Raw genomic sequence first — 23,830 nt, 5'->3', positions numbered from 1 at the left:
GAAAGGGCAGCTCCTGTGAGAGCTCTCTCAGCCCCACCAGCCTCACAGGGTGTCTGTTGTGGGGGAGGAAGGTAAAGGAGATTGTAGGCCACTCTGAGACTCTGTCCTTGAAAGGGCAGCTTCTGGGAGAGCCCTCTCAGCCCCACCCACCTCACAAGGTGTCTGTTGTGGGGGGAGAAGGGAAAGGAGATTGTAGGCTGCTCTGAGCCTCTGTCCTTGAAAGGGCAGCTTCTGGGAGAGCCCTCTCAGCCCCACCCACCTCACAAGGTGTCTGTTGTGGGGGGAGAAGGGAAAGGAGATTGTAGGCCGCTCTGAGCCTCTGTCCTTGAAAGGGCAGCTTCTGGGAGAGCCCTGTCAGCCTCACCCACCTCACAGGGTGTGTGTTGTGGGGAAGGAAGATAAAGGAGATTGTGAGCCACTCTGAGACTCTGAGATTCAGAGTGGAGGGCGGGATATAAATCATCATCATCACACACCCCTGATGTAGCCAATCCAAAAAGAGCCCTCTAAGCTCTTGGAGGTTTGGCTACATCAGGGGATGTGTGGCCTAATATGCAAAGGAGCTCCTGCCAGAATCCCACCCCTGGGGCCACGGCAGAACTGCTGCTCCAATCAGAAGGGAGGCGGAGCAAAGCCAGCAGACTGGATGGCTGGCATGCCTTCACCCCCCTTCCTGGGTGCCCTTCCTGTACTACTTTGCTTTGCGGGTGGCATGGCACCACAGGGCGGCGGGGAGGCAAAGGGCGGTGGGTCTGCCTAAGGTGCCGCATGCCCCAGGACTGGCCCTGCAGACAGTTTGAAAGTGAGCCAGGGACAGGTGAGAAATGAACTTTTCTGGCGGCTCACCTGCAAGGACACCTAAGGGTTGGGAAATTTGTGGAGCAGACGGATACCTCTGGTCACCGCACCTCAAAAAAGATATTCTACCACTGGAAAAAGTGCAGAAAAGGGCAACTAGGATGATTAAAGGGCTGGAACACTTCCCCTACGAAGAAAGGCTAAAATGCTTGGGGCTCTTTAGCTTGGAGAAACGTCAACTGAGGGGTGAAATGGTTTACAAGACTATGCACGGGATAGAGAAGGTAGAGAAAGAGGTCCTTTTCTCCCTTTCTCACAGTACAAGGGCTCGTGGGCACTCCATGAAATTGCTCAGTCGGGTTAGAACTGATAAAAGGAAGTCCTTCTTCATCCAAAAGGCGATTCACACGTGGAATTCTCCTCCACAGGAGGTGGTGGTGGCTACAAGCATAGCCACCTTCGAGAGGGGATTGGATAAGCATATGGAGCAGTCCGTCAATGCCTGTTAGTCACAGCGTATTGTTGGGGGCAAGTGATGCTCTATATTCTTGGTGCTTTGGGGAGGGGGGGGCAACAGGGGGAGGGCTTCTAGTGTCCTGGCCCCACCGATGGACCTCCTGATGGCACCTGGGTTTTTTTGGCCACTGTGTGACACAGAGTGTTGGTCTGGATGGGCCATTGGCCTGATCCAACATGGCTTCTCTTATGTTCTTCTGTCTGGGGCAGTGATGCTCTGTATTCTTGGTGCTTTGGGAGGGGGGCAGCGGGGGGGGGCTTCTAGTGTCCCTGCCCCACTGATGGACCTCCTGATGGCACCTGGCGTTTTTTGGCCACCGTGTGACACAGAGTATCATTGGCCTGATCCAACATGGCTTCTCTTATGTTCTTAATGCTGGGAGGTTTATAGCCAGATCCCTGTAGCCCTTTTGAGACAAGCCATGGGGAGATTTGTAATGCTCCGTAACAGCCAAGGATTCATTGGCTTGGGTTGGTGCTGACACCCAAGAAGGTTATTAAAAAACCCTTCCCCCTTCCACTCTTTCCCCTTCCCCTCGGGAATGGGGCAGGCCTAGGGAACAAGTCCCGGATCTTGCCCATGGACACTTCCTGCTACGAGAGCCCCTACAGCGACCCCGAAGAGCTGAAGGACAAGAAACTGTTTCTCAAAAGGAGCAACCTGATCGTGGACGAAGTCGAACTGGGCACGGGGAACTTTGGGTGCGTCAGGAAAGGCGTTTATAAAATGAGGAAGTAAGTGACTTCCCTTCTCCCATGTTCCTATTTTGTTTGTTTGGCTTTTGTCGCGGTGGAAGTAATGTCTATATTTAGATATTTATTTCCCACTTTTCTCCCCAAAGGGACCCAAAGCAGTTTATAACAGTGAAAAGAACTATATATAGAAGGAAACCAACAAAACAATTAATAAACTCAGTCTTGGGCTTAGGGTTGCCAAGTCCAATTCAAGAAATATCTGGGGACTTTGGGGGTGGAGCCAGGAGACTTTGGGGGTGGAGCCAGGAGACATTGGGGGTGGAGTCATGATCAAGGGTGGAACAAGTAACTCCAAAGGGAGTTCTGGCCATCACATTGAAAGGGACGGCACACCTTTCAAATGCCTTCCCTCCATTAGAAATAATGAAGTATGGGGCTCCTTCTTTGGGGGCTCATAGAATTGGCCCCCCTGGTCCAATCCTTTTGAAACTTGGCAGGTGTTTTGAGGAAAGGCATCAAATGCTAAGCTGCAAATGTGGTGCCTATACATCAATCGGGAACAATAGAGTGCCCAGTAGTCATTTCCCTCCCTCCACACTTTCTAAAGCTTTCTAAAGCGGGGGGAGGGCCTCCAAACTGGGGAATCCCTGCCCCCTCCCTCCCTCCCTCTCTCTCTCTCACAACACACACACTTACTGGGTATGGTTCCTCCACAACTTTACTTGCTCTGAAAATGAAAGCAAAACAAACAGAGGGTCTGTGCTCTGACGAAACTGCTGCTGACCCTTTCCCACGAAGCACTTCCTGTTTCCTGCTTCCCGCTCACCTTTAAAGGCACACATTTTAAAAACAGGCCTGTTTGCACGTTTCTATACCTGCCGGAGCTCTAGAGGTGCATGGTGACTGTGGAGGCGGGGCTTCCCCCGTCAGCCAGCTGGCTGGGGGCGGGGGGGGGAAGCTTGTAAAACTGGGGGATCCCTCACTGGGACCTGGGAATTGGGAAGCCTACTTGGGCTAGTTTGGAATTCAGATCCAGGCTCATCCAAAAGGACCAGCTGGGAGCTCCAGGCAAAGGGCTCTTGGCTCTAGTCTAGCTCCTATGTGAACCAACCAACTGTGGCACCCAGCCGTGTTTTAATCTCCCTTTCCCCCACAATGTCCACTTTGCAGAAAGCAGATCGACGTGGCCATCAAGATGCTGAAAAGTGGCAACGAGAAGGCGGCCAAAGACGACATGATGAAGGAAGCTCACATCATGCACCAGCTCGACAACCCCTACATCGTCCGAGTGATCGGCGTCTGCGAGGCCGAGGCGCTGATGCTGGTGATGGAGATGGCTGCCGGCGGGCCGCTCAACAAGTTCTTGCATTCAAAGAGGTGAACAGACATTGCTCCTGGGTGCGATCGATGGCCTTGATCCCGCAGGGCATCTCTTATGCTCCCGTTTGATTGGAGATGGCTTTGATTTGGACCGCCCCCGTGACGCTGACTCAGCCCCCTCCCCATACTTTTCATTTCTCCTTTGTGCACACCAGTTCTGAGAGGCTTACTTTTGAGCAGGGCTTTTTTTTTTGTAGCAGGAACTCCTTTGCATATCAGGCCACACCCCCTGATGTAGCCAATCCTCCTGGAGCTTACAGCAAGCCCTGTATGAAGAGCCCTGTAAGGAATTCTAGCAGGACCTCCTTTGCATATTAGGCCACACACCCCTGATGTAGCCAATCCTCCTGGAGCTTCCAGTAGGCCCTGTACGAAGAGCCCTGTGAGGAATTCTAGCAGGACCTCCTTTGCATATTAGGCCACACACCCCTGATGTAGCCAATCCTCCTGGAGCTTACAGCAGGCTCTGTACGAAGAGCCCTGTGAGGAATTCTAGCAGGACCTCTTTTGCATATTAGGCCACTCCCCCCTGATGTAGCCAATCCTCCTGGAGCTTACAGCAGGCCCTGTACGAAGAGCCCTGTGAGGAATTCTAGCAGGACCTCCTTTGCCTATTAGGCCACACCCCCCTGATGTAGCCAATCCTCCTGGAGCTTACAGCAGGCCCTGTACGAAGAGCCCTGTGAGGAATTCTAGCAGGACCTCCTTTGCATATTAGGCCACTCCCCCCTGATGTAGCCAATCCTCCTGGAGCTTACAGCAGGCCCTGTACGAAGAGCCCTGTGAGGAATTCTAGCAGGAACTCCTTTGCATATTAGGCCACACCCCCTGATGTAGCCAATCCTCCTGGAGCTTACAGCAAGCCCTGTAAGCTGCAGGAGGATTGGCTACATCAGGGGTGTGTGGCTGAATATGCAAAGGCGTTCCTGCTACAAAAAAAGCCCCGGGTACCAGAAACCATCACAAGTCTCTGGCTAGCAATGGTCACTTTCTCGGTTCACCAGACCCTCAGAGGGAATTTTTCTCTCTCATTTGCCCTTTGGTACGCTGCTATCAGCTGGTTGTTTGGGGAATTAACTGCCGTGACTGGTGCTCCTGCTTCCCATCTGTGGAGCTGATGAAAGGGTTTGCCTACAGCCCACCATGTGACTGGTTGCCGTGGGGACACCCTACAACAATGCTGCGCCCTGCAGGGAATTCACAACCTAGCAACCAGGGGTGGAATTCGAGCAGGGGCTCCTTTGCATATTAGGCCACGCCCCCTGATGTAGCCAATCCTCCAAGAGCTCACAAGGCTCTTTTGTGTAAGCTCTTGGAGGATTGGCTACATCGGGGTGTGTGTGGCCTAATATGCAAAGGAGCCCCTGCTAGAATTCCACCCCTGCTAGCAACTGGTCCTCATTTTGAATGGTGCATTCACAAGCCTCAGCGTTTAAAATAATGAAGAATTTAGTAAAAGGGAAAAGGCCACACATATTCTGCACATAATTAATTATTGTATGTCGCTGTGTGCAGAATACTCAGGAAGATCCTAGAAAGGACCATTTAGCTGCCTGAAGCTGTAGCTGTTTTTGGCACCACTAGGTGGCAAGCTATGCTTATTTTTTTAGGCTAAGAACTCTGTGACTTGCCTAAGGTCACCTGGCTGCCAAGCCCAGGTAGTTGCAATAATAAAGTCCTTTGTTATGTTTCAAATGAACTTCTTTATTAAACTCCAAGGTGCATACAGAACATTGTCTTTGAGAAGACTGAGATATCAGAGGTTACAAGACGCTATGTAGGGTCTCATAAAACGTTCCAAAAAACACAGCATTCGAATCTGGGGTTCAAAGGGCACAGCAGTAAATTTCCTCTACCTAGCAATAGCAATTTATCACCAACCCGTGAAACTGATAAGGCCTGTGGAGGGCCTGGAATTGCAGGGGAGTTTGGGCATTAGACATAGCAAAACAGTTTCCGTTAGGTAAAAATCCTTTGCCGGATGGCAGAAGGGATGTGGGAAAGGGGGGTGTAGGGAACGGAGGAAAACCAGGACTCCTGCTTGACATTACCTCAGCCATCTTAAAGGGAAAATAGCCGGGCTTGACACTGGCTAGCTTCCACCTGGGTAATCGAACCCAGTTCTCCAGGTTAGAGCTGGCCGCTGTTAATCACTGCACCAAACTGACTCTCATCCTATCCCTAAAACAGACCTCAGAGCAGAAGCTGACCACTGAAAAAGCTGAAATTCTTTTTTTTTTTAAAGTGTTAAAAGATGGCTTGGTTCCTAAAAGGAAGTCAAGTAGTTGACAGGCAAGCCTCAAGGAGGAGAGTGTTCCGGAGGTGAGGGGCCACTACAGAAAAGGCCCTGTCTCTGTTTGCCACCTTCCTCACCACTGCAAGTGGGGGCAAAAGAGCATGAAACCCCATGGTGTCAGCAAAGGGTTCATTGAAGTTTCAAAATGATCAGACTTGTCTTTGTTAAAAACTAAGTTGCATTTATTGATAACTACAATGTTACTCTTAGCATGGATTCACTGGAACTGATAACAAACAGCTCGAACCATTGGCATTTATGAATACACTTCAAAGGATTTGGGCTTTAAACTATTTCCCATAATAAACTACAGACTGTCCCTGCAAGTAACACTTTCGCATGCCCGCTTATCTTTCACAGTTGGTGGTTACATCCTCCTCCTGGTGATGTCCTTGCTCTGCTCAGGAGGCACCTGGGAAGTTAGCTGAGCACTCTGCACTTCAAAGGCCTCGCTGGCCTCTGGAACTTCGGTAACATCCATTCTCACCCACCCCCCGTTACTCTGCAGGGCACCTAGATTAGTAGCATAAAGATTTATTAAGCATTCAGGTTAGTAGGCAGTAAATAATGAATTCAGAAATCAAATGTAACTTCAATGAAACATAGTCTGACACATGGAGCCCCCTAGGCAGTTGAAATCTTGGGGGGGGGGCCCTCGCAAATTATCTCCTGATATCTCCTGTAGGCACCTTCTCAAAAGCCCCTTTGACAAAGCTGTATGGGAGACCCTACACTATCTGGCACCCTACACTACACTACAGGGCCTACTGCAAGCTCCAGGAGGACTGGCTACATCAGGACCGTGTGGCCTGCGTCTGCATAGGTGACATTGACCTTGATTGACCAAGGGTCTGGTTCAGTGTTCACGTGATCCTCCCCTTCCTCTGTGTCAGGGATGAGGTGCCTGTGAATAACGTGGTGGAGCTGATGCACCAGGTGGCGATCGGCATGAAGTACCTGGAGGAGAAGAACTTCGTCCACCGAGACCTGGCAGCCCGGAATGTTCTTCTCGTCAATCAGCACTATGCCAAGATCAGCGACTTCGGGCTCTCCAAGGCTTTGGCGGCAGACGACAGTTACTACATGGTGAGTTTTCAAGGGTCGTCTCTGCCGGAGGGCTACAACCCAGCCCCCTGTTCCCAGGCAGCCTTCCCCACTCTTCAGTGAAATTCCAAAGCAGATGTTACGGTGAACCTCAGCCATAGCTCTTGTAGGAGTTGTCCTTGAAAGGGCAGCTTCTGGGAGAGCTCTCTCAGCCCCACCTGCCCCACAGGGTGTCTGTTGAGAGGGAGGAAGGGAAAGGAGATTGGCTACATCAGGGGGTGTGGCCTAATATGCAAAGGAGCTCCTGCTAGAATTCCACCCCTGGTATTAACTAATGTAAGCTCCTTGCGTTTCAGGCTGGTGAGAGGGAAAGCAGGCTGAGGTGTCTGTGGGGTCCTGAAAAACAAAGTTTATCAACGGGCTTTGTTTTTAAAAGTGTGAAAACTTCTGATGTTCTGGAGTTGTGAGAAAGAGCATTGAGAGGGGAAACTTATTTTCTAAAGAAGCTGGAGGAGTATATGGGGGACCCAAAGAAATTTCTGCAGGCTGTAAGCCAAGGAACGGGTTTTATCTGTCCTTCCCCCACCCTGGATATCTTCCTGGGAACTGGTGAAAGAACTGTCCACTCCAAACTGATAAGCGATAGTGTGGTAGAGTGGGCAGAGCACCAGACTTTAGCCAGAGAAGCTGGGTTCAAGTGACCCCTGGGTGACCTTGGGCCAGTTGCCATTTCTTTGCCTAATCTACCACGAGAGGTGGGCTGTTCTGAGGAGAAACACCCTCCCCCCACGGTATCCAAGCATGCTGAGTATAAGAACATAAGAGAAGCCATGTTGGATCAGGCCAGTGGCGCATCCAGTCCAACACTCTTGTGTCACATAAGAACATAAGAGAAGCCCTGTTGGATCAGGCCAACGGCCCATCCAGTCCAACACTCAGTGTCACATAAGAACATAAGAGAAGCCCTGTTGGATCCGGCCAGTGGCCCATCCAGTCCAACACTCTGTTTCACATAAGAACAGAAGAGAAGCCATGTTGGATCAGGCCAATGGCCCATCCAGTCCAACACTCTGTGTCACATAAGAACATAAGAGAAGCCCTGTTGGATCAGGCCAATGGCCCATCCAGTCCAACACTCTGTTTCACATAAGAACAGAAGAGAAGCCATGTTGGATCAGGCCAATGGCCCATCCAGTCCAACACTCTGTGTCACATAAGAACATAAGAGAAGCCATGTTGGATCAGGCCAATGGCCCATCCAGTCCAACACTCTGTGTCACATAAGAACATAAGAGAAGCCCTGTTGGATCCGGCCAGTGGCCCATCCAGTCCAACACTCTGTGTCACATAAGAACAGAAGAGAAGCCATGTTGAATCAGGCCAATAGCCCATCCAGTCCAACACTCTGTGTCACACAGTGGCCAAAAAACCAGGTGGCATCAGGAGGTCCATCAGTGGGGCCAGGACACTAGAAGTCCTCCCACTGTTCCCCCCCGCCCAATCACCAAGAATACAGAACATCACTGCCCCAAACAGAAGAGAAGCCATGTTGAATCAGGCCAATGGCCCATCCAGTCCAACACTCTGTGTCACACAGTGGCCCAAAAGCACAGGTGCCATCAGGAGGTCCATCAGTGGGGCCAGGACACTAGAAACCCTCCCACTGTTGCCCCCCAAGCACCAAGAATACAGAGCATCACTGCCCCAAACATAAGAGAAGCCATGTTGAATCAGGCCAATGGCCCATCCAGTCCAACACTCTGTGTCACACAGTGGCCAAAAAGCACAGGTGCCATCAGGAGGTCCATCAGCAGGGCCAGGACACTAGAAGTCCTCACACGGTTGCCCCTCCCAAGCACCAAGAACACAGAGCATCACTGCCCCAGACAGAGAGTTCCAACGATACGCTGTGGCTAATAGCCACTGATGGACCTCTGCTCCAGATGTATAAGAAGAGTCTCTCACTCCCAGAGGGTCAACAGGGGGAAAGGGTCTTCTTCAGATGCTCAATGTGTTTATGGCTTCTCTACATCCATGGGTGACCATTTCTCTTTTAACTCAGGCGAAGACAACTGGGAAATGGCCGCTGAAGTGGTACGCCCCAGAATGCATCCTGTTCCGCAGGTTTTCCAGCAAAGGTGACGTCTGGAGCTACGGAGTGACCATGTGGGAGGCGTTCACCTATGGCCAGAAACCCTACAAGGTGGGCACTGCTGTGTGAGTAGTAGTAGAAGAAGACGATATTGGATTTATATCTATCTATCTATCTATCTATCTATCTATCTATCTATCTATCTATCTATCTATCTATCTATCTATCTATCTATCTATCTATCTATCTATCTATCTATCTATCTATCTATCTATCTATCTATCTATCTATCTATCTATCTATCTATCTATCACTTTCAATTTATATCCCGCCCTCTCCGCAAGCGGACTCAGGGCGGCTCACAACATCGTATAATACAATCAATCCAATAAAACATATAAAACATATATCCCACTCTATACTCTGAATCTCAGAGTCTCATAGCGGTCACAATCTCCTTTGCCCTCCCCCTCCCCACAACAGACACCCTGTGAGGCGGGTGGGTCAGAGAGAGCTCTCCCAGAAGTTTCCCTTTCAAGGACAGAGGCTCAGAGCGGCCTACAATCTCCTTTCCCAGCAGGGGTTCTTCCACTTTCCCAGGCTCCTTCCCGCCCCCAGTCAGCTGGCCAGTGGGGGGAAGCCCTCCCCCAGAGGACCATGTGCCTTTCCCCCTCCAGAGGCTTCAGTCTCTGATTGAAAGGCTTCCTCTTGATATGGTGTGTCTGTGTTACTTGGAAGAAGTTGACAGCAACTCGTGAGTAGAGAGGCCAATCCCTCACTTCTTAGTCGCCAGAAACGGCAGGGGGAGGGGAGGGAAACGTCTGCTGAGCACTTCATTATTCCCTATGTGGAGATCTATTCTCATAAGGTATAATGGGGAATTGATCTGGAGGATTCGGGGGCTCTGGGGGAGCTGTTTTTCGAGGTAGAGGCACCAGATTTTCAGTATAGTATGTAGTGCCTCTCCCCAAATAATCCCCCAAGTTTCAAAACGATTGGGCCAGGGGGTCGAATTCTATGAGCCCCAAAAGAAGGTGCCCCTATCCTTCATTATTTCCTATGGAAGGAAGACATTTAAAAAGGTGTGCTGTCCCTTTAAATGTGATGGCCAGAACTTGGAGTTCAATTATTCTTGTCACACCCTTGTTCCTGGCTCTGCCCCCAATGTCTCCTGGCTCCACCCCCAAAGTCCCCAGATATTTTTTGAATTGGACTTGGCAACCCTAGCTCTTATGGAAGCTGGCCTTTGAAGGACAGAGTCTCAGAGCGGCCTACAATCTCCTTTCCCTTCCTCCCCCACAACAGACACCCTGTGAGGTGGGTGCGGCTGGGAGAGCTCTCCCAGAAGCTGCCCTTTCAAGGACAACTCCTACGAGAGCCATGACTGACCTAAGGCCATTCTAGCAGCTGCAAGTGGAGTAGTGGGGAATCAGTCAGGTTAAAACTAATAAAAGGAAGTCCTTCTTCACCCAAAGGGTGATTAACATGTGGAATTCACTGCCACAGGAGGTGGTGGTGGCTACAAGCATAGCCAGCTTCAAGAGGGGATTGGATAAAAATATGGAGCAGAGGTCCATCAGTGGCTATTAGCCACAGTATGTATATATATATGTGTGTGTGTGTGTGTGTGTGTGTGTGTGTGTGTATACACAGACACATATATTGGCCGCTGTGTGACACAGAGTGTTGGACTGGATGGGCCACTGGCCTGATCCAACAGGGCTTTCTTCTGTTCTTATGTGACACAGAGTGTTGGACTGGATGGACCACTGGCCTGATCCAACATGGCTTCTCTTCTGTTCTTATGTTCTCCCCTGTTTCATCATGCCATTTTTCAAGATTATTTCCACATCAGCAGCAGTGCAGGCTCTAGACTGTCTGGCAACCTAGCCAAGGCTAACTTTTGCTCCCCCTCTCTGCACTGATAACATCACCAAGTCACACAGGGTCACCCAATTTGGCACCCCCAGAAGGCCAGCACCCTAGGCAATCACCTCGTTGGCCTATTGGCAGGGCCGGCCCTGACCAACAGATTAGCATGGTTACCAAGTCATATGATCCCCCTGAACTGGCAGCTGCAATACTGCCCTCCAGCCATGAGTGGCGCTATGACACAGTAAATAGGAAGCCAAAAACGCCATCTTGTTTGCAAGCTTCCATGGTTGCCACAACTAGAATTCTATGCTTAAGGCTTCTGGCACATTCCAGACCCAACCAGAGTTGCGTGAACGGAATTTCAGTAGGAATTTAGCTATGCTTACTCACAACAGGTCTTTCAGGGGTTGTGAGCCATGATAGCTAAGTGGGACCTCCATGGCCAGAAGCAGAGACAATATGGAGGTTTAGATGCTGGGTGTAACCTACAGTGGAGAGGAACCTCCCTCCTGCCCTGTTTCTGGGCTTCTCAGAGGTATCTGTTGAGTACTTGGAGCCTACAAGCGATCTGATCCACCAAAGCGATTTCTTACGTCTGGGGCTTTCTGACACCAGATTCTCTGTTGTTGTCCAGAAAATGAAAGGTCCTGAAGTCATTGCCTTCCTTGAGGCTGGGAAGCGGATGGAATGCCCCCCGAAATGCCCTCCAGAGATGTACAAACTGATGCAGCAGTGTTGGACCTTCAAGTAAGTCTCTTGGGACTTCTTCATCATCGTCTTCTTCATCATCTTCTTCGTCGTCTTCTTCGTCGTCGTCTTCGTCGTCTTCTTCATCGTCGTCTTCATTGTCTTCTTCTTCTTCTTCTTCTTCTTCTTCTTCTTCTTCTTCTTCTTCTTCTTCTTCTTCTTCTTCTTCTTCTTCTTCTTCTTCTTCTTCTTCTTCTTCTTCTTCTTCGTTTTCTCATAGTCTCCAGTCTCACTCACTAACCTTTTATAAATGCTAATAGTCAATTCACACCTTCAAGTAGTGAATTCTCATTCATTCATTCATTCATTCATTCATTCATTCATTCATTCATTCATTCGATTTGTATCCCGCCCTCCCCGCCCGCCGAAGCAGGCTCAGGGTGGCTCACATTAAGAGGTCCACGACCAATATTAATAGACAAAGGATAAAAATACAAGTACATCACAAATAAAACAATTAGCTAAAACAATGGTAGGTGCTATTAGATCAGCTATATTGATGTATTAAAGATGGCAGATGCTACCAACTCCATCGATGTTTAGATTTTATTATTCAGGTATTTCTGCTGGATCCCCAATCACAGTATGATGTTCGAGGTGGGCCAAATGGATTCGTTTCTGCTTTCCTGTTGTTTTCAGCCCAACAATATTTTAGAAATGCTAATGTAACGACAATGACGCTTAGTTCACACCTCCAAACAGCTAAGCAAGGAAATGAAAACAGCTTTTAACTATGAAAGGGTCCCCCCCCCCCCACTGTCTCTCTTACCAGAGCAGACAAGGCACAATCAGTCTTCTGGCTGGGCTGGACAAACAGGGGAAGGGGCTTTGACTGGCAAGAGCCCTCTCTTGGGTTGCCAATCCCCAGGTAGGGTCACTACACACAGGAAACCACAGCGTATAGATAATTATCCATACAGAAACCACTGTGTTAAAGCATTACAGAAACTCATGCTGTATGAATCACTGCACATTTATCTTAATACACTCGTCACATATCATACATTCCAGTTTTCTTAGAATCATAGAGTTGGAAGGGACCATCCAGGGTCATCTAGTCCAACCCCCTGCACAATGCAGGAAACTCACAAACGCCTCCCCCTAAATTCACAGGATCCTCATTGCTGTCAGATGGCCATCTAGCCTCTGTTTAGAAACCTCCAAGGAAGGAGAGCCCACCACCTCCTGAGAAAGCCTGTTTCACTGAGGAATCGCTCTAACAGTCAGGAAGTTCTTCCTCATGTTGAGCCAGAAGCTCTTTTGATTTAATTTCAATCCATTGGTTCTGGTCCTACCTTCTGGGGCCACAGAAAATAATTCCACCCCATCCTCTATATGACAGCCCTTCAAGTACTTGAAGATGGTGACAGATCACCTCTCAGCCGCCTCCTCTCCAGGCTAACATCCCCAGCTCCTTCAACCTTTCTCATAGGACTTGGTCTCCAGACCCCTCATCCTCTTTGTTGCCCTCCTCTGGACCCATTCCAGCTTGTCTATATCCATCTTAAAATGTGGTGCCCAAAACTGAACACAAGACTCCAGGTGAGGTCTTACCAGAGCAGAGTAAAGCGTTGCCATCACTTCACGTGATCTGGACACTAAACTTCTGTTGATACAGCCCCAAATTGCATTTGCCTTTCTTGTATCATTCAAAGTCCAAAGTTCATGAAAATAATTATCCACTCCGGATGCTTGAAAATAAACAATAAGGTACCAATCCCTGCTGTACCTCTGTATTCTTTCTCAGACGCAGGAGATACCGTAAGGAAATAAATTCTCTTTCCATGCAGAAATCCTCTAATCCAACCGGTGCGGATTTCTGCCTGAAAAGCAAATTTATTTCCTTACGCTATCTCCTGCGTCTGAGAACTTTGGACTTTGAATGATATAAGAAAACTGGAATATATGATATGTGACATGATATATGGTGGGAGGGACTGTGGCACAGTGGTAGAGCATCTGCTTGGGAAGCAGAAGGTCCCAGGTTCAATCCCTGGCATCTCCAAAAAAGGGTCCAGGCAAATAGGTGTGAAAAACCTCCGCTTCAGACCCTGGAGAGCCGCTGCCAGTCTGAGGAGACAATACTGACTTTGATGGACCAAGGGTCTGATTCAGTAGAAGGCAGCTTCAGATGTTCATATGTGACGAGTGTATTAAGATAAATGTGCAGTGATTCATATAGCATGAGGTTTTGTAATGCTTTAACACAGTGGTTTCTGTATTGATAATCCCCAGGTGGGGGCGGGGGATCCCCCAGTTTGGAAGCTGTCCCCCCGCTTCAGGGTCATCAGAAAGTGGGGGGGAAATGTCTGCTGGGAACCCCATTATTCCCTAGGGAGACCGATTCCCATAGGGAATAATGGAGAATTGATCTTTAGGTATCTGGGGCTTTGAGGGGGCTGTTTGTTGAGGTAGAGGCACCAAATTTGCAGCATAGCATCCGATGCCTCTCCTCAAAAGGCCCCTCAAGTTTCAAAAGTATTGAACTAGGCGGCCCAATTCTATGACCCCCAAAAGAATGTGCCACATCCTTCATTATTTCCAATGAAGGGAAGGCATTTAAAAGGCGGGCGGTGCCTTTAAATGTGATGGCCAGAACTACCTTTGGAATTCAGTTATGCTTTTCACAACCTTGCTCCTGGCTCCACCCCCAAAGTCCCCAGATATTTCTTGGACTTGGCAACCCTAGCCACCTTGTAGCTGTTGGCCAGGTGCAACAGTACAAGTTATTTGTGTGCCGGACACTACACGCAGCTGCAGGCTTCCATCAGTGCATCCCTGTTACATTTCCGGACCCTTCCTCTCCTCGCAGGTGGGAAGACCGCCCAGATTTTGTCACCGTGGAGACCCTCATCCGCACCTATTACTACAGCATCGCTGCTAGAACAGAAGAGACGCCCGAGACGGTCAGAAAGACACCAGCTTAGGTCCCAAGAGCTGGCAGAAGAGACCCTTCCGCTGCCCAGGGAATTCGCCACCCTCGGCCTTGGGAAGGGAGGACTTCTATTTCTTATCAGATGGAAGGCCTCTAAGCCTGATAATGAGACCAAGGAGTCAAGGGAAATATTCAGTGTGTTCAGCTTGTCCTCTACTGTCTTCAGGATCCTTTTTCCATACTTGGTGGTCTTGTCCAGTCCTTGAGAAGTTTTGGAAACAAATTATATCAAAAATTGCACAATTTATAGGTTTAGTGGCTCCATGCTCTCCAATAACTTCTTCTAAATTTTGGGGAAGAATTTGTGGTTTCTAAACCCAGGTGAGATTTAATTTCAATAATGTTTACTGCAGCTAAATATGCCACTGGTGTTCAGTGGGGGTCATCCCCTCCGCCCTCCATTCACACAGGGGGTGGGGGGAGAGACTAAAATTGTGGGAATATTTCCTACTGGATAAGATTACTGAATTTTTTTTAAAAAAAAATTAAAAATAAACTTTATTTAATCATAATGCATCATGACAAATGAATAAAGATCCTTTTTCCATACTTGGTGGTCTTGTCCAGTCCTTGAGGAGTTTTGGAAACAAATTATATCAAAAATTGCACAATTGATAGGTTTAGTGGCTCCATGCTCTCCAATAACTTCTTCTAAAATTTGGGGGAAGAATTTGTGGTTTCTAAACCCAGGTGAGATTTAATTTCCAAATGTTTACTGCAGCTAAATATACCACTGGTGTTCAGTGGGGGTCATCCCCTCCGCCCTCCATTCACACGGGGATGGGGGGAGACTAAAATTGTGGGAATATTTCCTACTGGATAAGATTACTGAATTTTTTTTTTAAATTAAAAATAAACTTTATTTAATCATAATGCATCATGACAAATGAATAAAGATTAGCAAAAGGTAATTAGTAAGATGTGCAAATAAACAAAGTAAAGGAGCGTCTCAATGCAGAACAAATAAACAAACTTGCAAATATGGTAACCTTGAGTGATAATAAAAATAGTGTTAGTGTTAACCGGTTTTGGGCCACGGCCCTGAAACCCAAAACAATTTACCAGGCAGAGACTTCTTGCTCAAAGTCCAAAAGGTTTATTTGTAAAGATCACACTGCAGAGAGAGAGAAGCATCATGGCTACAGGCAGTCTCTCTGCTGTTTCCGCCCAAGCTGTTGTCTTTTAAGCATTCCCCGACGCTCAGCCCCTCTCTATCCCTGTGACCAACAGGTCATCGGCGCAGGGAGTACAATCTGAACCACTCACGGCCGCAAGACAACACTTTCCCCCTTATATGGAAGTAATATACAGATACGTATTGCTTCATTACCTTATCTCTCCTGAGTGAGTCAAATTTCACACTAATTGGTTAACTCTGGAGTTTTTGTGGGCCCCCTCACAATCTGCCTAGTGATTAGATACGCATGCTCAAGAGCATCCTAAAGCGTCCTGTCTCAGCAACCCCCCCTCCCTTCGCATTCCTGCACTTTTCCCTTATCTATTTTCACCCAACGGTTTCCAAGGCAACTGCACTCCCCGTCCTTGGCCCAAAACCCCTACGCACACAAACAAGCAAGCCAGCATACAAGAGCCCCAAACATACAAGAACAATATGGGCAACATTGGTTTTTCTATTTAGGGGCTTTCCTGAGTGAGCCAGACTCTGGCCTTAATTATTTCAACATTAGCGTAGACCAAGATGCAACAGCCTATAATGTTCCAGCGGTCCAAATGAGATAACGTAGGGCATAAAATAAGCCAGAAATAAATAACAATGTGCTCAATAGTGGGGATACCTGAGACAAAAGGGGAAAAAAAGAGGAAGGAATATATTATTAAGAAAGACAAGTAGATAAAAAAGAGAAATTAAATTAAATTAAAAATGTAGCCAAGAGTGATATGTCCAATTTGAAGGAAAGAAGAAGATATTGGATTTATATCCCGCCCTCCACTCCGAAGAGTCTCAGAGCGGCTCACAATCTCCTTTCCCTTCCTCCCCCACAACAGAAACCCTGTGAGGTAGATGAAGATATTGGATTTATATCCCGCCCTCCACTCCGAAGACTCTCAGAGCGGCTCACAATCTCCTTTCCCTTCCTCCCCCACCACAGACACCCTGTGAGGTAGATGAAGATATTGGATTTATATCCCGCCCTCCACTCCGAAGAGTCTCAGAGCAGCTCACAATCTCCTTTCCCTTCCTCCCCCACAACAGACACCCTGTGAGGTGGGTGGGGCTGGAGAGGGCTCTCACAGCAGCTGCCCTTTCAAGGACAACCTCTGCCAGAGCTCTGGCTGACCCAAGGCCATTCCAGCAGGTGCAAGTGGAGGAGTGGGGAATCAAACCTGGTTCTCCCAGATAAGAGTCCGCACACTTAACCACTACACCAAACTGTCACACTGTGACATAAAGTCCAATACAGGAATCCATGTAGAAACAAATCTGTCATGGGGTCCATTGGAACCAGAATTAGCATGATCCACGACTGTTGTAATCTTCTGCACGACAAATTGGTCCCAAATTTTGTCAAACCACTCCAGCCTAGTTGGGGGTGAGGAGGATTTCCAAGATGATGCAATAGTAAGACGTTCAGTAGCCAAAAGAATACGAATTAAATCCTTATGATAAACATTTGCAGTTGACTCATCCCATAAATCTAAAAGAAGTTCAGGAGAGAGAGGCAGTATTTGTGAAGTTATTAAAGAGATTTGTTGCAAAACATCCGGCCAAAAATGTTGAATAAAGGGACACTCCCATCAGCAGTGAAAATATGTGCCAATAAGATTACTGAATATGAACCAAGTAAGGTAGATACTTAGACTCATTCATACCTACACCAAAAGTGGGAACTGAACGTATCTTGTTTCAAGACTGACACAAGAGGAGTATGTCTCATTAATGGCATTTCACTAACCTTCCATCTGTTAAAAATTTCATTGTATTATAAATATGAAACCTAAGTGAATATTTAACTTTTATGGTTACATTCATTGTAATTTTGAAATTCTGAATAAAGAATTACTTTCTGCAAAAAAGAAAGATGGAAACAATAGCTAGAGCAGGGGTGTCAAACATGTGGCCCGGGGGCTGAATCAGGCCCCTGGAGGGCTCCTATCAGGCCCCCGAGCAACTGGCTCTAGTCTGTTTCCTTCTCCCTCTCTTGCTTCCTTCTGCATCTCAGCTTGCTTTGCAAGGCTTGCTCAATCACACAGGAGCTGCAGAGCAAAACCTCAATTTTCTCCATTGATTGAGGCTCCTCCCCCTCCTGGTCCCCTGGGGAAGGAAGGAAAGAGCCAGAGCTTCCTTTGCCCAGTTCCATGGATCCCATGGGAGAAATACAAAGAAAGCACCTTTAAGGCCAACAAGTGCTAATATTTTAAGCATGTTTTATTTTAAGTTTTTTTTTTAAAAAAAAATCTGTAGTTGTGTTTGTCTGTGTCCTTTAAAAAGTTCATATCTCTGCTAGCTAATCTTAAATTAGTACACATATGGTCCGGCCCAACACAGCCCAGCCCGACCCGATAAGTTTTGCATCATTGCTGCCCGAAGCATCTACATTTGTTTCGGTGAGATGAGTTCTGGTGCTGCTGCTGCAACGTTTTTCTCAAAATTAGTTTTGATCCAGTCATTTCTCTACAGGCGTTTCAAACTTGTATTGTAGAAGTTTTCATGCATTTTAAAAGACTCCTCCAAAAGCCACAAGGTGCAGTAATTTGCATGAGAACTGAGAGTGCTTGAAATTTTTACCTATCATCGCTTGCCTCATCTTGTAATTTAAATTTGTGTTGTTTTTGCAGTGTTGACACGATTTCCAAGCAATCGTATACATTTAACTAAGCACTGGTATTCCGGCTGCCCTCTGATCAGAGACCCCGCCCCCCAAATTGAAACTCTTTCAGCAGGCAATATAGAAGTCTGGCTACGCAAAATGAGCAGAGCAAATCCACCAATGTAAAAGGAAAATAATTAAAGCGGAACGGTGGCAGGCGATTCGAAGACTCCAAAACTCTGGATCAAACTGAAAGTAAAAACACCCGTTGACTGAATCAATCCAGATAGAGACACCGTATAATCCCTGTGGTTCTATTTTCTGATTATCTAGAAGTTCAGCGCGTTGTCTCTCTCACACGCGCACACAAACTCACCCTGAAGGTCAGCCAGTCTGGCGCATCTTTTAAAAATCCATAGCGATGCCCATTAACGCAGCTATGCTGTACTCCCCTGTCAATATCCAATGGTCATGGTATTGAAAACTCAGGCCTTGTACCTGAAACAAAGCCCTGCCTAGCAGACCTGGAAATCTACAGCTGTGCACAGATGTGCAGGTTCACAGCACTGTAAGCAAAAGCAAATTCTGCTCCGATGGAGTGCAGCTGCAGCAGATGAGCCAATCCCAGGTGAACAAAGAGCCAGTGCGGTGCAGTGGTTAAGAGCAGTGCATTCTAATCTGGGAGAACTGGGTTTGACTCCCCATTCCTCCTCCTCCACATGCAGCTGCTGGGTGACCTTGGGTCCATCACAACTCTCTCAGAGTTGTTCTCTCAGAGCAGATGGGTTGCTGTTTGTGGAGCAGTCCCAAGTGCTTGAGAAGTTCCAGAGAAGGTCCAGAATCACATGAATAACTTCCCACTGGGGATTAGCAGAGGGAAAAGGGTTTTTTTTTTTTGGGGGGGGGGGGGGTAGAAGCAGGATCTCCATCCTCTTCTCATGCTGGTCTGTCAGCAAAACTGGCTTCCTGGGCTTTTAAAGTGACATTCTTGGAGCTGATGTGTGACTGATCCAAGTGGTGAATCCGGAGACAACTAGTAAACAAATGTGTTGTGTAGTTAAAACTCTCTTAAATTGTGTTCAGTCTGGGGCATCACATTTTGAGAAGGATACAGACAAGCTGGAACGGGTCCAGAGGAGGGTGATGAAGATGGTGAGGGGTCTGGAGACCAAGTCCTATGAGGAAAGGTTGAAGGAGCTGGGCATGTTTAGCCTGGAGAGGAGGCGGCTGAGAGGTGATAGGATCACCATCTTCAAGTACTTGGAGACCAAGTCCTATGAGGAAAGGTTGAAGGAGCTGGGCATGTTTAGCCTGGAAAGGAGGTGGCTGAGGGGTGATAGGATCACCATCTTCAAGTACTTGGAGACCAAGTCCTATGAGGAAAGGTTGAAGGAGCTGGGCATGTTTAGCCTGGAGAGGAGGCGGCTGAGGGGTGATAGGATCACCATCTTCAAGTACTTGGAGACCAAGTCCTATGAGGAAAGGTTGAAGGAGCTGGGCATGTTTAGCCTGGAGAGGAGGCGGCTGAGGGGTGATAGGATCACCATCTTCAAGTACTTGGAGACCAAGTCCTATGAGGAAAGGTTGAAGGAGCTGGGCATGTTTAGCCTGGAGAGGAGGCGGCTGAGGGGTGATAGGATCACCATCTTCAAGTACTTGGAGACCAAGTCCTATGAGGAAAGGTTGAAGGAGCTGGGCATGTTTAGCCTGGAGAGGAGGCGGCTGAGAGGTGATCTTATCACCATCTTCGAGTATTTGAAGGGCTGTCATATAGTGGATGGTGTGGAATTGTCTCCTGTGGCCCCAGAAGGTCGGACCAGAACCAATGGGTTGAAATTAAATCAAGAGAGTTTCCAGCTCTACATTAGGAAGAACTGCCCACAACCAACGGCTCCTGAATTTTTCTGATTGTCTCATACACAGCTTAAAGAGAGTGGGACTGATTTTGCATTAACCTTGCTCCGCGGTCAGCTTCCTTTTTTCTCCAGAGCAAGCGTAGCGATTTCGCACAAGTTTGCTCTGAGCTGCCATTTTTTTATGTTTCCTATTTATAGTAAGCTTTTAGCAAAACACTTCCAAATCATAGTCTCTCAAAGTTCTTGTTAATTTATCCATCTCACTCCATGATAAAACTTTCACAATCCAATCCCATTTCTCTGGTATTTTTTCTTGTTTCCACAACTGCGCATACAATGTCCTAGCAGCTGAGAGCAGATACCAAATTAAAGTCCTATCTTCTTTTGGAAATTTTTCTATTTGTAATCCTAGCAGAAAGGTCTCTGCAACTTTCTTGAAATCATAACCCAGAATTTTAGAAATTTCTTGTTGTATCATCCACCAAAAGTTTTTTGCTTTTTTTATTGAAATGGTCTACAGAAGAGGAAGTAGTAAAATCTCAAATGGTTAAATGGGCAATCAATATAAACAGAGAAATTCAAATGGATACTTGGGAGTACCTTTGGAAGAACTCGATGAAGATATCAACATGTCAGAATATCAAGGAGAACTGATTTAAAATGATGTATAGGTGGTATATGACTCCGAAGAAACTGGCAAAGATGAGTAAAAAGATGTCAGACAGATGTTGGAAATGTAAGCACCATGAGGGTTCTTTTTTCATTTGTGGTGAGCTGCCATTTTTTGTTGAGGCAACCCCCAATCTCATGCGTGGTTTACACTGCAGCACGGCAAAATCACGGGTTTTCCCCATGCAAAATGGTGGCGCGGAGCAGCTGGTGCAAAATTGCTAGTTTACTCCGGAGAGAAACGGAAACCAGGCGCGGAGCAAGGTTAGTTATTTTCCATTTCCACTGCAGATCAAAGATCGGATACTCCCTCGGCCTCAGAGCATTTCCCAGATCTGGCTGCCCCAAATGTGGCTGAGGACAAGGCACAGTCATTCTGAACCACCTCTTCCCTGCCATTCATACCTGAAAGGAGTTCAAGAGCCTGCCCTCTCTGACCCCAACCCAAGTGCATTTCCACAGCACCTCCGCATCCCTTTCTAGCATATTTCCAGTTACAAAAGCACAGCAAGCAATAGGAAACAGCATTACGTGGGAACCAGTTTGGTGTAGTGAATAAGTATGCAGACTTTTATCTGGGAGAACCGGGTTTGATTCCCCACTCCTCCTGCTAGCATGGCCTTGGGTCAGCCATAACTCTCGCAGAACTGTCCTTGAAAGGGCAGCTTCTGTCAGAGCTCTCTCAGCCCCACCCACCTCACAGGGTGTTTGTTGTGGGGGGGGGGGGAAGGTAGAGGAGATTGTGACCGCTCTGAGATTCAGAGTATAGGGTGGGATATAAATCCAAAATCTTCTTCTTCTTCTAAGAAAATGGATCAAATGCAGTTTGGGGCTGTATCAACAGAAGGCTAGCGTCCAGATCATGTGAAGTGATGGTATCGCTTTACTCTGCTCTGGTAAGACCTCACCTGGAGTATTGTGTTCACTTTTGGGCACCACATTTCAAGAAGGATCTAGACAAGCTGGAACGGGTTCAGAGGAGAGCAATGAAGATGGTGAGGGGTCTGGAGACCAAGTCCTATGAAGAAAGGTTGAAGGAGCTAGGGATGTTTAGCCTGGAGAGGAGGCGGCTGAGAGGTGATATGATCACCATCTTCAAGTACTCGAAGGGCTGTCATATAAAGGATGGTGTGGAATTGTTTTCTGTGGCCCCGGAAGGTAGGACCAGAACCAATGGGTTGAAATTCAATCAAAAGAGTATCCGGCTCAACATTAGGAACAACTTCCTGACCATTAGAGCAATTCCTCAGTGGAACAGGCTTTCTCGGGAGGTAGTGGGCTCTCCTTCCTTGGAGGTTTTTAAGCAGAGGCTAGATGGCCATCTGACAGCAATGCAGATCCTATGAATTTAGAGGGAGGTATTTGTGAGTTTCCAGCATTGTGCAGGGGGTTGGACTCGATGACCCTGAAGGTCCCTTCCAACTCTATGATTCTATGATCCGCTCTGTGCATTTTCTAGGTATGGTTGGAAATTTTCTTTTTACTTCTTTTTGTTTTGGCATGTTGCCAAAGTATAGCGCTTTTCATGTCTGGAGCGCCCAGTTTCCTGAAGCTTTTAAATAGCATTTTTTCCACATTTTATGTGTAGGGTTATGAAATGTCCTCTTTTTAGAGGACGTGCCCACTTTTTGGGGCGTCCATGCTCTTTTGGTCTCTAAAAAAAAAACCTGATGGCAATGTCATCTTTTGGGGTTTGGAAGGTTAGAAATAATCCTTGGTAGTCAAAGCTTAAATAGTCGGGGTATTTAAAATGAGACTGTTCGCAGGGATCATGTGTTTGAAGTGGTCAGTCAGGAAATATGTCCTCTTCTTTGTTTTTCATAATATGGTAACCCTATATACGTCCTAGAGCCCCGTGGGGTAGAGTGGTAAAGCTGCAGTACTGCAGTCTGAACTCTCTGCCTATGACCTGAGTTCGATCCCAGTAAAAGCAGGTTTCAGGTAGCCGGCTCGAGGTTGATTCAGCCTTTCATCCTTCCGAGGTTGGTAAAATGAGTCCCCAGCTTGCTGGGGGGAAAGCGTAGATGACTGGGGAAGGCAAACGTTGTGAAAGCAAAGTCACCCCAGAGTCGAAAACGACTGGTGCTTGCACAGGGGAACTTTCCTTTCCTTTAAGAGCCCCGAGGCGCAGAGTGGTAAATCTGCAGTACTGCAGTTGGAGTTCTCTGCTCACGACCTGAGTTTGATCCCAGCGAAAGCTGGTTCTGGTAGCCGGCTCCAGGTTGACTCCGAGGTCGGTAAAATGAGTGCCCAGCTTGCTGGGGGGGAAAGTGTTGATGACTGGGGAAGGCAATGGCAAACCACCCCGTAAAAAGTCGTAAAAGGAAGTACTTCTTCACCCAAAGGGTGATTAACATGTGGAATTCACTGCCACAGGAGGTGGTGGCGGCCACAAGCATAGCCACCTTCAAGAGGGGTTTAGATAAAAATATGGAGCAGAGGTCCATCAGTGGCTATTAGCCACAGTGTGTGTGTATATATAAATTTTTTTGCCTCTGTGTGACACAGAGTGTTGGACTGGATGGGCCATTGGCCTGATCCAACATGTCTTCTCTTATGTGACACAGAGTGTTGGACTGGATGGGCCATTGGCCTGATCCAACATGGCTTCTCTTATGTTCGTATGTGACACAGAGTGTTGGACTGGATGGGCCATTGGCCTGATCTAACATGTCTTCTCTTATGTTCTTATGTGACACAGAGTGTTGGACTGGATGGACCACTGGCCTGATCCAACATGTCTTCTCTTATGTTCTTATGTGACACAGAGTGTTGGACTGGATGGGCCATTGGCCTGATCCATCATGGCTTCTCTTATGTTCTTATGTGACACAGAGTGTTGGACTAGATGGGCCATTGGCCTGATCCAACATGTCTTCTCTTATGTTCTTATGTGACACAGAATGTTGGACTGGATGGGCCATTGGCCTGATCCAACATGGCTTCTCTTATGTTCTTATGTTCTTTAAGTCTGCCGTGAAAACGTTGTGAAAGCAATGTCACCCGCGAGTTGGAAATGACTGGTGCTTGCACAGGGGGCTACCTTTACCTTTTTATTTACGTCCTATTTCTGTTCATCTGGTGCACAAAGATGTAAGCAGTGACTTAGGAAAACTCCTACCCTCCTCCTCCTACCTTGTTAGTCTTTAAGGTGCT

At 47.5% G+C, this 23,830-nt stretch overlaps 1 protein-coding gene across 1 annotated transcript; it reads left to right on the top strand.

Moving 5' to 3' along the window:
- The first annotated feature begins 1,849 nt into the window (after window positions 1-1,849).
- LOC132567173 (tyrosine-protein kinase ZAP-70) lies at window positions 1,850-14,392 on the top strand. Its single transcript, XM_060232831.1, has 6 exons — window positions 1,850-2,049; window positions 3,181-3,387; window positions 6,580-6,772; window positions 8,793-8,933; window positions 11,332-11,444; window positions 14,257-14,392. The coding sequence occupies exons 1-6, from the start codon at window positions 1,895-1,897 to the stop codon at window positions 14,369-14,371; spliced, it is 924 nt and encodes a 307-aa protein (XP_060088814.1). The 5' UTR covers window positions 1,850-1,894; the 3' UTR covers window positions 14,372-14,392.
- Window positions 14,393-23,830: the final 9,438 nt, after the last annotated feature.

This window comes from Heteronotia binoei, chromosome 2 (assembly GCF_032191835.1).
Source record: "Heteronotia binoei isolate CCM8104 ecotype False Entrance Well chromosome 2, APGP_CSIRO_Hbin_v1, whole genome shotgun sequence".
Taxonomy (NCBI): Eukaryota; Metazoa; Chordata; class Lepidosauria; order Squamata; family Gekkonidae; genus Heteronotia; species Heteronotia binoei.
Note: the sequence above shows the minus strand (reverse complement) of the source record. Positions and strands in the feature narration are given on the sequence as shown.